Source organism: Microtus pennsylvanicus, chromosome 1 (genome assembly GCF_037038515.1).
Source record: "Microtus pennsylvanicus isolate mMicPen1 chromosome 1, mMicPen1.hap1, whole genome shotgun sequence".
NCBI classification, from domain to species: domain Eukaryota; kingdom Metazoa; phylum Chordata; class Mammalia; order Rodentia; family Cricetidae; genus Microtus; species Microtus pennsylvanicus.
The window spans coordinates 82147178-82160840 of NC_134579.1; the positions used below are offsets into that span (position 1 = coordinate 82147178).

Consider the following 13663-nt stretch of genomic DNA (forward strand, 5'->3'; position numbering starts at 1 on the left):
CGATTCTGGCATACCTAGGGAACTTTATATTTCCTCCTTGGGACTATTTGATTCTCCTTGGTTCCAACATAGAGGTGGATTGTCCCTCTTCAAGTCCCCAGCTTCACCAAGGACCAGCTGTGCAGCTATTATTAGACAGTTACCTAATCTGGTTATGCAGTTTCTCAGCTACCGCAATGTGGGAAGGTTTGAGAAAGTCCATCCAGTAGTCAGATGTCATGACGGCAGCAGGCACTCAATTGACAGGAGCATGAAAACAACAAAATCAGCAGAAATGTCCATGAATCAGGAGCCAGCAAAGCAATACAGAGTCAGAGAGGAGAGAGGAACTTGGAAGATGGGGCGTTGCTTTCCTACACTCAGCATAGGTGGAAAGGGCATAGCAAAGTGGACTCATCAGATAACCTATTGTCTTTAAAAAGATACCCATAACTTGGCCACATCATCAACGCACCAGATTTTTCAGCTACAGAACACCAAGCTTTCTAACTCCTCCTTTTAAAAAAAATCTAGGCCTTTAGTTATCTGGCACAAGATAGGCCATGTGAAAGGTGCAGTCCCTCCCTCCGGCTCTTCCGCAATTCATGGGCTTCCTTTTTCCCCTTCCTGAGTGAAAGGGCATTTAAAGAACACCAGGGGATAAATACTGTGGTCTCCGGCAGTCCCAGGCACCAGGACACAGTAGTGACCATGAGTGACTCCACAGAAGCCAGGATGCAGCAGCTGGGTTCCATGGGTGAGGCCGGGCTGGGGTTGTGGGAGCACGGTGAGGGAAACCAGTGGGGGCAGCTCGGAGTTGAGCCTGCCCAGGCTCTGACTGGCGCTGTGTTCCCTCAGAGGATGAAGAGTGGATGGTCAATGACACCAGGTGTTCTAATAAAAGCTCCAGACTACGACCACATTCTGGAACCAAGAGTTTAGCAGGTACGGCCGGGTGAGGGGCTGAGGAAGAGTGGACAGTCTTCCCCAGAGTGGGTCTTAAAGAGAGGAAGGCTAGGGCTCTAAACTTCTGTTTCCTGGGGAGAGAGAGGCTGGAGCAGGGAATCATGGGCCACCGGGAAGGCTGGGGTAGGCGGCTAGGGGAAAGGTAACAGACTATGGGAAGAGAAGGCCAGGGAAGGTAGTCATGGGCCATGGGGCAGTAGAGGCTAGGACAAGGAAACTAGGGCCATGGTAAGGTAGAAGTTGGGAACTGGGGGTCCTGGGAAGATGGATGGTATACCAAGAAATTAAGGGTCTTAGGGAAGTGGAACCTGAGGTAGGGAATCCGGGCTTTGGAGAGGTGGCATAGGGAGCAGAAAATCACAGGCTATGAGGAGATTGGGGGCAGGGAATGAAATCATGGGCCATGTGGAGGTAGAATCTGAGTTTGGATTCATGGGCTGGTGGGGGGAGGGTGCAGGTCACCTGTCCTGGAATCAGCATAAGAAAGGAACTTCATCATACTTAAAAGTCCACTTTTTCTCTGGCAGGATGCCTGGGACGTGGCCAAATCCTCCTGGTCCTGCACTTGCTCTCCTTCCTGTTCGTGGCTGGGCTCCTGCTGATCATTCTTGTCAAAGGTCAGGCACAATGGAGGCCTCACCTCCCTGACCCTGCTCTTCAGCTAGGGCCTTCCTGGGGTCTAGAAGGGAAGTGGGGAATGCAAGCGGATGACATGTCCTCTAAGGATGCCCCCATCTCTAGTGTAGGACAGAATGAGAAAAGAGACACGGGTCGGTCCTAGATCCTCCATCCATTCCTCCTTATGATTCGGCTTTCTCTGAGTGGTAGGTTTTCTGGCCTTTGATCAGGATTAAGGAAGACATTAGTGAGAAACTTCCCTAGTCTCTGGGGTGCTGATGTGTGCCTATAGTCTCAGCTGCTGGGGAAGCTGAGGCACACTGATCATTTGGGCCAAAGAATATGAGAGAAGCCTGGGCAACATAATAAAAAATTTAAAAATGGCACAATGTCTCAGAGAACTCAGTGCAGGACTTAGCACACAGGAGGTATTTACTAATGGACTTTTTTTCCCTCCTCAGTTTCCAAGACCCCCAAATACCCAGGGGCAAGAGGAATCTAAGCATGAAAAGATCGTCCAGGAACTGACCCAGCTAAAAGACCAACTCTGTGAGTGACCTCAAAACAGAAGTGCCGGAGCCTCGGGAGGGCTCCGTGGGAATGGAGTCCATTTTCTTAAATTATCAGATCCCTTTGAACCTCAGTTTTCTCCTCTGTGAATCGAGACCACGGGATAACAATAATAAAATGATTCTTGATATTTACAGGGGTTGTGCACACAATAGGAACTCAGTGTCCACTGGGGGTGTGTACACAGTCAACATGCAATGTTCATAAGGGTCGTGTGCATAGTAGGCATTCCGTGTGCCCAGAGGACATGCCTGTGCTTGGCTTATAATACATACAGAGGGTGCACACACAGCAGGCACTTCCTGGTCTCTGGGGCTATGTACACATTTAATGCCCACAGGGGCCGTGCACATAGTAGGTACTCAAACTATTCTCTTGGTCTCTGTTCTGATTGCTAAGCCTCAGTTTCTCCCAGTCTGCAAGATAATACTTGGGACTCCCAGGGTTACAGTGTGGAGGGGGTGTGGAGAGGGGGATGGTTCCCTAGGATGCTCTGTCACTCTGAAGGGCCTGAAGGTTGAGCAGACAAAGAGCATGGGTATCCAAGTGTGGGTTCATCGTGATCCACACCCTCCTGGGACTAGACACTCTTCGAAGTATTCAGCTTCTCAGTCTCCAAAGGAGAATAAAGAAGACATCAATCAGAAACCATCCCAGAAGCTGAGACAGTGGCCTATGCCTGCATCCTAGCCATTAGGGAACTGGAAAAGGAATGCTCATTTGTGCCAGAGGATTTGTGACAATCTGTTACACAGTGGGGTCCATAAAACAGAAGATCCCCGGGGACCCTGTGCAGATCATGACAAACAGTAGGTATTTAATAATGGCAGTTCTTTATTTTCTTGGCACAGTCTCCCAGGGGCGGAATGAGTCCTCGCAGATCTCTGAGCAACTGATGCGGATGAAAGCTGAACTCCGTAAGTGAACAGAAACCCGAGGTTCCAAGGAGTCAATTTTCTTGAGTCCTCAGAGCTCTTTATGCCTCAGTTTCCTCATTTGTGACTCAGGGCCACAGGTGACAACAAGGATGTCACATGATGTTTACATAGGCAAGCACCCAATAGGTATTCAATGTCAATAGGGAACATACATACACCAGGTACTCGGTGTTCCTAAGAACACATGAATTGTTCATACAGGAGGTACTCAATGTTCTGTTCATAAGGGGCATGCACACAGTAAGTACTAAGTGTTTTAGGGACCACGTGCACACTAGGTATTCTATGTTCATGTTCATGGAAACTTTGGGCACCCACTAGGCAGTCAATGTTTTTAGGGACCACACTCACAATAAATACTCATTGTTCACAGTAGACACTTAGTGTTCATAGAGACCATATACACAGTAGGCATTCAACATTTACAAAGCCTGCATCGGTCAGGTTCTTTGGAAGAACAAACTCTATAGAAAGAATGTTTATTAAAAGTCTGAGAATCCGGTAGCCACTCAGTCCACAAGGCTGGATGCCTCAGAGTCCCAGTCTGGGACCCTGAAGGATTCCTAGAGGGCCACCATCCTTCAGGACACAATGAAAGACTGAAAGGAGCAGGGATTAACATCAGCAAAACTCCAGAGACAACAACAGATAGATGGGAAGATGGACAGACAGCAGCAGCCCTGTTTTTCCCTTGGCTTCTGTATGTCTGGGCCAGCATTGGGAGGTGCTGCTCACTAGGCACAGGTCTTCCTTGTCCTGTTCCTCTTTCCTGGAAATACCCTCACCTCTCCATCCCAAGCTGTGTCTCTTGGCTCATTCCATGTCCAATCACATTCACATCAGCTGTGCCATGAACACAGTAGGATCACTATCTTCACTGAATTTGTGCACACAGTAGGCAGACTGTGAAGAGTCGCCACACAATGTTGATGAAGTTACACACACACAGTAGGCACTCAATTAAACCAGTCTACTGGCCTCTGTTCTGAGCTCTAAGCCCCTACTTCTCACCATCTAGAAGAAAAAGACCAAGACTCCTGAGTATTAAGTGTCCTAAGCTTCACAGGAGAGGCGCTCCCTGACACTGGGTTGTGGCAAGTCCAAGCTTCACGGGGAAGCTGAGAGATGAGGTGTCCTTATGCCCAGGACTTTGAGAGGTTTTCGTCACAGAGGGAGATCCATCTCAAGAGAGAAATGGCATAATGGCCCTGGGGACCCAGCTCAAGTCGATGCACACCATAGTTGTTTAGTAACTGCAGCTCTCGCTCTTTTTTCCTGGCCCAGTTTCCAGTATCCTTAACGTCCAGGTACAGAACCATTCTAAGCAGGAAAAGATCTACCAGCAGCTGGTACAGATGAAGGCTGAACTCTGTGAGTGAACAGAGACCAGAGGCCTCGGGGCCTCCGGTGATCTTTACTGTGGGTCAATTTGCTTGAGTCCTCAGACATCTTTGAACCTCAGTCCCATCCTCTGGATTAGCACTTAGTATTTACAGGGGCCACGCAAACAACGAGCACTAAATGTTCACAGGAATCATTTACAAAGCAGGCACTCAGTGTTCACGGGGGCGTGCACACAGTGGACACTGAGTGTTCATAGCAATTGTGCACACAGCGGGCACCCAGTACTCACAAAAGCCATGAGCCCATCTCCTGGCCTTAGTTCTGAGCTCTAAGCTCCTACTTCTTCCAGTTTGGAGGAAGTGGAACTAGGACTCCTGAGTTCCCCTAGAGTTGCAAAGAAGCAAAGAAAGTGGAAAGGGAATGGTTCGCCAACATGCTGTGTCAAGGGAGGGCCCTGACTCTGAAGAGCCTGAGGCTAAGCAAGCACAGGAACACAGGCATCCAGGCGTGAGTCCATCCTAACCCACTTCCCCAATAGTCCGCCTGTGTCGCCCCTGCCCCTGGGACTGGACTTTCCTCCGAGGAAACTGTTACTTCGTCTCCAAGTACCAGCAGAACTGGAGCAGTGCTGTCAAGGCTTGCCAAGAAGTGGAGGCTCAGCTGGTCATCATCCAAAGTGATGAAGAGCAGGTATATCTGGTGGGGCGCCAGCCTGATTTGGTCGGAGCACCTGGCTCTTGATCACCTGGGATTAGGACAATTTGCCACAGTTATGTGAGGGTGGGAAAAAGAGAGGAGTAGAAATGAGGGGATCCCAAGCCCTCGGCGTAGAATCCTGTGCTGAACGTTTGTGAGTTTTTGAGGGTTTCCTGAAATGCAGGGGATAACACCCCTATGCTGGTCAGTATTTAGCCACCTGCTCTCTGAGAGACAAAAGTCTTGGTGTGCAGCCTGAGAAGATAGCTCAGGAGAGAACTAATCCCCACAAGTTGCCCCTTGACCTCTATATACATACTATGGCTTGTATACCTGCATATACATAGGCACACACACACATATGGGCACACACACATATACATAGGCACACAACTCTCACTCACAATGTGCTTGCCAATTCCCCAGGTGTAAATACTCTCATTGTGTGAAATATCAAATTTATAATGGGAGGTCACTGAAGAACAGAAAATAAGGGGTATATATCTTAAGCAACCATGAATTAGTATGACCTGCTCCCAGATCATTAAAGGCAGTCATAAGGAAATTCTGTAGACTGACCCAATATTCTTAAGAGAGATCGTGTGTGTGGAGAGGCCATCTGTGTACTTCCTGGAACTCACCGAGATCCTGTGGAGTTCTGAGATTAGTGTGTGCATCCATGTCCAGCCAGCTGGGTAGCACGCTGTGCCAGAGTGCATGTGCCCGTAATCTCCAGATAGGAAAATAGCTGATATCATCTAAGCACACATGAGTGCTCATGGCCTGATAGAGAGGAAGGGGAAAGATCAGATTGCAAGTAGAACTTCCAACAAGAGTGTGGGGAGGCACCAGATGAAAGTGGCAGGAGAGAGGGAGATACTCCCTACTCTCCTCTCCTCCTCTAGAGCTTCCTGCAGCAGACTTCCAAAGCTAAAGGAGCAACCTGGATGGGGCTGTCGGACCTGAAGAAGGAAGGCTCATGGCTCTGGGTGGATGACTCACCTCTGTCATCCAGGTACAGCCAGAAAAAGGGAACAACGTGTAGAGTGGAATGTAAACAGGTCTTTGATGCTCTGACTTGAGCTGTCTGTGGGGTTCGCCTCCCTCTTCCTGGCCCCTTAGGAATAAGAGCTGCTCACATTTGCTGATAGAAGGAGGTCTGCCTACCCATGAACAGACAGAATAGCAGCAAATCCCACCATCAAAGCAAGAGACATTTCCCCCGAGGGGTGTGGATGTTAATGTAGGGTATTAATAGAAAATGCAAAATAAAATAAGGCCACCATTGAGGGGACTATTACCATAGGAAGATGTCATGTTGGGTTGGATATATAAATATGCTTATATAATAGCATGATGGACCCCTGGATTTGATTCCCCCAACACTACATAATCTAGTGTGATAGCCCATGCCTGTAATCCTAGTACTTGGGAGGTAATGGGAGAAGGATTGGAAGTTCAATGTTATCTTCTGTTACATACTGAGTTCTGAGCCAGCCTGGACTACATGAGACCCTGTCTCAAAAAGTTTTTGAAAAGGAAAAGTAAAAAGGAAGGAAGGCGGAAAAGGGGAAAGAGGATATGGGAGGAAATGGAAGGGGAGGAGAAGGACAAAGATATCTTAAATATTGTTTATAAAGATGCTCCCAGATCCCACAGCACGGCACAGAGATCATGGGGAGGAACCACAATCAGTGAGAATATAAGGGAAGGACAAACAGTGGAAAGAGCCTTTACTTTGTTTCCATGCAGAGGAACAGGAGAGGCAAGCTTAGCATCTATTAGTTTGTCATTTCAGGGTCCTGACTCCTAGCTGTCCAGGGCTTGGCATGGGGGCAGGTGAGTTGTATTCCGGAATGCAAGAACCAAGTAAGAGAGGTGGAGTCCAGATCTGGAAATCACACTCTCTCAGCATAGGACATAACCAGAGTCAGAATCCAAAGCCATCTAACTCAGGCATGTCTCTGGATTCAGAACAAGGCCCATCCACCATATGCATTCTAGGGGGGTGTGAGACATTGAGTTTCAGGAAGCTAAGAACATGGTTCGCAGCATGCCCCTAGAGCAGACTAATGTTTTGTTGACTGACTCTCCAGATTCCAGAAGTATTGGAATAGAGGGGAGCCCAACAATATTGGGGAAGAAGACTGTGTGGAATTCGCTGGGGATGGCTGGAACGACTCCAAATGTGACCTCCAAAAGTTCTGGATCTGCAAGAAGTCTGCAACCCCGTGCACTGCCAGCTGAGAACCAGCTCTTCTCAGCTTCTGCTTCCATGCTGGTCTGCCAGGTGGATAGACATGTCTCTCAGTATGTTGACCAAAGCACTGGGCTTCTTTTTTTAATAAAATTTTTCATCCTCTGTGTATATCCTGGCTTCATTTCTGTTGCTGTGATAAAATGCTCTGACAAAAAGCACCTTATATTCCGGGCTGTCAGGATGACGGGAACTTGAGACAACTGACCACGTCACATCAACAGTCGGGAACAGAAGGAAATGTGTGCGTGTATGCTCGCTCACACGCTTGTGCTCAGCTCAGTTTTCCCATTCACTCGATTTAGGACTCATGCCTAGAGAATGGCAGCATCCACAATGGGCTGGATATTCCCACATCTGCTAGTCAGTTAAGACAACCCCTCCACCCCTACACACACACACACATGCTCACAGGCCAACCCCATGTAGGAAATACCTCATTCAGACTCTCTTCCCAGGTGACTCTAGGTTACGTCAGGTTAACAACTACAGCTAACTGTCACAATGGGACTGGCCCTTTGGCTTTCAGGAGTCACCGGGCTTAGGGCTCATGGTTGTCCTCCACCTTAACACTTCAGTATAGTTAACCAGAGGTGGGATGCATTCAGAACCTGGGCATTTTCCACTAATTTGCTCTGTCTTCCTTGCCGAGATCAGAGGGGTGTGTGTGTGTGTGTTATGTATACACATATATGTGCCAATGCATACACTTGGAGGCCAGAGAAAGACACTGGTATCCCCATAGCTCTCCACTTTATTCCTTTGAAACAGAACTTAGAGTTCACGGTTTTTCAGCAAGGCTGGCAACCTGAAAATTCCGCATCCTCCTGTCTCCCATCACCTCCTAAAATGGGGCTACAGGCCTTAGGTAGCCATACCACGCTTTTCACAAGTTCTAGGGGTGCAAGCTCAGGCCCTCTTGCTTGCACGGCTGCACTCTTATCCACTAAGCATCTCCCCAGGCCTTGGTCCCTTACCAGGTACTCTTGTTTCCTCTTGCTGTAAGGAAACATCCTGACAGAATGAAAGGTGGGGGGGGAGCAGATTCGTTGGCTTACATTTCTGGGTTATAGTTCATCACTACAGGGAAATCATGGCAGGAACTTGAGGCAGCTAGTTACATCACATCCTAAAGCGGAGAGAATAAATGCACAGGTGCCTAGCTTTTTCTACTCCTCTAGGTCGCCCAAACCTAGAGAATGATGCTGCCCACGTTAGGATGGGTTTCTCCTCTATTGGCTTAAGGCATTACCCCCCCATATGTTCCTTCACGCCCACCCAAAACAGACGGTCCCTTGTTAAGGCTCTTCTTCTACAATGTGTCAAATTGACAATTAAAGCTAACTGTTCCAGTTACAATGTGTCATCTCTGCCTTGTCCCCTGAGGCTTGATCCTATCCCTGTATACTTTCTTTCCATTTGCTCAATTTCCATCAACCTGCCTGAAACCCTTTGGCTGGGAGCCCTCCCTGGTCTCTGAAGCTCATCATGTGATGTGGGAGTGTCATATATCAATCTGTTGATTTCATGGCCCATTTGATAGGCCCACCCTTAGGTGGGTGGAGTAAACAGAACAGAATGCCGGGAGGAAGAGGAAGTGAGGTCAGACGCGACAGCTCTCCGCTGGGGAGCAGACGCTTCAGAGAGAGACGCCATGCTACCTGCTCCAGGGAAGATGCACGCTATGAAGCTCCGACCCAGGATGGACTTAGACTAGAATCTTCCCGGTAAGACCGGTGCTCACAGATTGTTAGAGATGGGTTGATTGGGATATCAGAATTAGCCAGTAAGGGCTAGAGCTAAGGGCCAAGCAGTGTTTAAAAGAATACAGTGTCTGTGTAATTATTTCGGAGTAAAGCTAGCTGGGCAGGCGGCTGGGGTGTTGGGGGACACAGCCCCCGCCGCCGCTCCATATTACTACAATCATGCACATGGAAGCATGAAGCAGATAATGCTTCCGATTCATCCCTAACTTCCAGGCCCTAGCATACAAATACATCCACTAACAAGCTGGAGAAACAGCTCAGCAGTTAAGAGCACTCGCTCTCTCCAGTGCAGTCCAGCTCCCAGCACCCGAATATGATGGCACTCTAGCTCCAATGGAATCTATCACCCTTATATGGCCTCTTTGGGCATTTGCACTTACACGGGGTGCCCATGCCACTGTATGTGCATGTGCACGGGCATGAGAGCATGTGTGCATGTGCACACACATACACACACACACATACACACACACACACACACACACACACAATTAAATAAAGTATTAAAAACACCAGCTCTCCCCACGCTTTAGAGATACCATGGTGGTTACTGGGAGGATTTCCTAGAATTCTCCTTAGAGAATGTGTTTCTCCTGCTGCTAGACATTCTGTTGGAAGCAACTTTACCTGTCTGTCTGTTAATGCCTAGCTGCCTTCTTCAACGTGAGACTCCTCACCTGAGACAGCTCAGGTGTGTGAGACAGTGCTGTAGTCTTTTTGGCATCATAGTTCCTCTTTTTTATTTTTAACAAATATGTTAGCTTCACTTTTTCCATGTGTTATCTTAGATCTACTTTGCTTTCTTGTCTGTTCCAAGTAGTCCTTCTAGTATCATGCATGGGGCTGGCTTGTGTGAGACAATGGACCTTCATCTTTAAGACGTGTTAAAGTCTAACAGCCTGAGGAAAGCAGGCCATTAATCCTCCTAAAGCTACCCAGCTCTGCTGGGAAGATAAACTGCACGAAGAAGCAATCCCAAAACAAAGGAGACCTAGTCATGCCTTATCTGAAGCAGGGTGGGTGCTCTGTGGTATCCCTAAGGTCTTTGGAACTGGCAGAGCCTATAAACAAAATCCCTCCCTACCTCTGCAGCCCTGAGCTTGAGTAATGGCCAGACTTCTGATACTGACAAGCCATGTATTCGCCATCCCCTGAAAAAAATCCAAATTTTTTCTTACACTGTATTTTAATTGTGTTTCCCCTCCCCACAACTCCTTTCAGAATCTTTCCACTTTCCTACCCGCCCAACTTTATATTCTCTCACTCTCTCCTTGCTGAGAGCCTTAACCTCAACATTCTTGGTAGCTCAGCCCCCACGGACTTACACTTACATGCTTTCCTGGCATCTGACTCACTGTGGTTCCTGCTGACTTGGCTGTTCTGGTGGAATCACCATACTCCTGTTCCTGTAATGCCTTCTGCAGATGTGCCCACTTTACCCTCTGGGCTGTAGCACATGATCCGCTCTCCAGTGTTGCACAGCCAGATTACATGACAGGCCCACAGTCACACAGCTATTTGATGGTGATCTGCATTTGAACATAGGTGATCTGACTCTACAGCCTTCGGTGTAAACCAAGGAAAACAAAATGGTCCCAAAGGGAGGAAATTTCCCAATGGTCAACACTTATTGAGTGAAAAAGGCTACATATTTTTGTTGTTGTTCTCACAAACTGGAATAGTCTTCATAGGTAGCAAAGAAATCCATGGAACCTGGGAGTTCATTTTCTCCTTTCACTATGTGGGATTCTGGGGGTCAGATTCGGGCCAGTAGGATTAGAGGCAAGTGCCTTTATCCAGTGACCATTCACTTTGTTTTTGAGACAGGTTGTTACTGAGCCTTGAACTCACTCATTCAGCTAGATTGGCTGTCCAGTGAGCCCCAAGCATCCTCCTGTTTCTGTCTCCCCACTATTGGGATTATAGATGTAATCCCGCCATGCCTGGATTTTTACTCTGGGGTCCAAACTCTGTTCATCATGCTGTGTGCCAAGCACAGTGACTGAGCCATCTTCCCAGTCCCCGATCTTTGCTATTAATTTGAAATGGAGATGACTTTAATGAGTAGGACAGAGACTGACCCAGTGGTTGATGTTTAAAAAGACTTCAATGTGTTCTCTTCTTCCCAAGGATTGAACTCAGGTTGTCAGGCTTTGTAGTGTGTACCTGAGCCACCTTTCCAGCCCACCACTCCCATTTCCATGTCCCATACCTGGGACTGAATTTTGTTTAGTAACTGATGACTTCTGGGAACACCTTTACATCCCCATGCTGGATATCCCCCTTCAAACTCATTCTGCATTGTATTTTTAATCAGCTTACAAACCTTTACAATTCCATATGGCATTTCCACTCTCCCTTTGCTTAGGCTAAACTTCACCACCCTTACTAACCTCCTACTCCTCCACTCTTACCCTTATGTGAACCTTCCTTCCACCAATACCCTCTCCACACACTTCAATGGGGAGTTCTACTAATCCCCATCCCTTAGTGCCCTTTCCCCACCCAATGGTTCCTTCCTAGCCTCCCGGTCTTTTACAGGCACAAGCTAAACACAGACATCTAAAAACTGAAGCTAAGATCTGCATATGAGAAGCAAAATGTGCTGTCTGTCTTTTTGGAGCTGGATCACCTTATTCAGTACACTATCTTCCAGTTCCATCCATTTACCTGTGAATTTCCTAATTACGGTGTTCTATACAAACGACACAAACTCCACTGTGTATTTTCATCGTATTTGACTTACCTATCCATCAGTTGATGAACATCTAAGCTGATTCTGCTTCGTGACTTTTGTGAGCAGAGCAGCAATGAACACGGATGCACAGTATCTCTGCGTTAGGAGAGACAGAGCCTTTTGGGCACAGCAACGGTGTGCCTGGGCTCTACAGTAGCTCTGTGGTCAGCTGTTTGAGGACCCTCCCTACTGGAAGTCACAGTGGTTGCACCAGTTTACATTGCCACCGGCGGTGACTAAGTCTTCCTTCCCCCCATCCCCATCAGTACTTCTCGTGTCGTTTGTTTTCTTGATCTTTGCAGTTCTGACTGAGGTAAGATGGGATCTCAGAGTTTATTTCCCTCGTGGGCAAAGAAATGAGACACTTTCTAAATTGTTCATTTGTCTTTGCTTTTGTTTGCTTGTTTTGGGAGTTCTGTTTGTTTCTTAAGACAGTTTAGTCCTATAGTTCATTTTTATTGGTTTGTTTTCTTAAGGTTTATTCTTTTAATTTTTGTATATTCTGGATATTAATCTGTAGGATGTGTATAGCTGGTGAAGATTTTGTCTCCTGTAATCTGCTAGTTCATTCTGTAACAGCTTCCTATGATACGTAGAAGCTTTTGAATTTCATGAAGTCTCATTTTGCAGTTGTTGGCCTAATTTCCTGACCTATGTGAGTCCTAGTATATAGATATAGATGTACCCCTCCCTATACCCATGACCTACCTGAGTCCTGGTATATAGGTATAGGTGTACCCCTCCCTGTTCCTATGATCTACCTGAGTCCTGGTATATAGGTATAGGTGTACCCCTCCCTGTTCCTGTGACCTGGGTCCTGGTATATAGATATAGGGATATCTCTCCATATACCCGTGTTCTTAAGATCACTCTCTGCTTTTCTACTTTTGGGAAGTTTTAGAGTTTCATATCTTATGCTGAGGCTCATGGTCCATTTAAATTTGATTTTGTGTAGAATGAGAAATAAGAACTTAGTTTCCTTCTTCTGCATGTGTATACCAAGTTTGACTGGTATCATTTGATGAAGAAGCTGTTGTTGGCTTTTTGTCAAGAACTCAAATGGCTGTAGGAGTGTGGAATTATAGCTCGGTCCTCTATTCTACTGCATTGATCTGTTTGTGTGTGTGTGTGTGCCAGTACCCCAGTGTTTTTATTACTATGGCTGGGGCAGCAGTTACTGAGACCCCATCTCGAAGGTCCCTATTGACAAGCTCTGTAATTATTCCCAGCTATGACTGTGGTTGTGGCTTCATAAGTTGCAGTGTCTGTGGCCAGTCCCTTAAACCTGCTGAAAATCATATTTAGAAGGTAGTTTGACTATATGACCACTTAACAAAACAGCAGTAGTAGATTTTCCCCAGAGTCTATGACCTCCCTAGCTCTGGATTTTTAGCAAGATTTACAGTACCTTCCTGAAGAGGAGGCTTCAATACAGTAAGAAATAGTTGGTTACTCCCATTACAGTTATGAGGCTCTTACACCAGCGGGCATATCTTTTTAAAAAGGATATTTATTTTATTTTTAATTTTGTTTGTGTTGGGATATGTACATGTGAGTTCAGGTGCTGTGATGGTCAGAAGTGTCATGTCCCATAGAGCTGAACTTCCAGGCAATCATGAGCTGCCTGGCATAGGAGTTGAATTCTCCTGTGAATCCTCTGAAAAAAATAAACAATATACATTCTTAACCACTGAGCATCTCCCTAGCCCCAAGACATAGCTACCTCTTAAAAAGTCAGCATTGACACATTAGACACTGTTATCACATTTTACCATGTAGAAGATCAACATTA

At 46.9% G+C, this 13663-nt stretch overlaps 1 protein-coding gene across 1 annotated transcript; it reads left to right on the top strand.

Moving 5' to 3' along the window:
* The first annotated feature begins 646 nt into the window (after positions 1-646).
* On the top strand, positions 647-7471 carry LOC142840026 (CD209 antigen-like protein B). The gene is made up of 9 exons (XM_075956506.1): positions 647-736; positions 838-924; positions 1473-1555; positions 2025-2112; positions 2985-3050; positions 4356-4442; positions 4954-5105; positions 6017-6126; positions 7208-7471. The coding sequence occupies exons 1-9, from the start codon at positions 691-693 to the stop codon at positions 7356-7358; spliced, it is 870 nt and encodes a 289-aa protein (XP_075812621.1). The 5' UTR covers positions 647-690; the 3' UTR covers positions 7359-7471.
* The last annotated feature ends 6192 nt before the right edge of the window (positions 7472-13663 follow it).

Excerpts from the sequence above, each read along its gene's own strand:
- LOC142840026 (XM_075956506.1), top strand. The coding sequence starts at position 691 with ATGAGTGACTCCACAGAAGCCAGGATGCAGCAGCTGGGTTCCATGG. Across the intron at positions 3,051-4,355 it reads GCGGATGAAAGCTGAACTCC|TTTCCAGTATCCTTAACGTC; the intron begins GTAAGTGAACAG and ends TTCCTGGCCCAG. Across the intron at positions 4,443-4,953 it reads ACAGATGAAGGCTGAACTCT|TCCGCCTGTGTCGCCCCTGC; the intron begins GTGAGTGAACAG and ends CTTCCCCAATAG.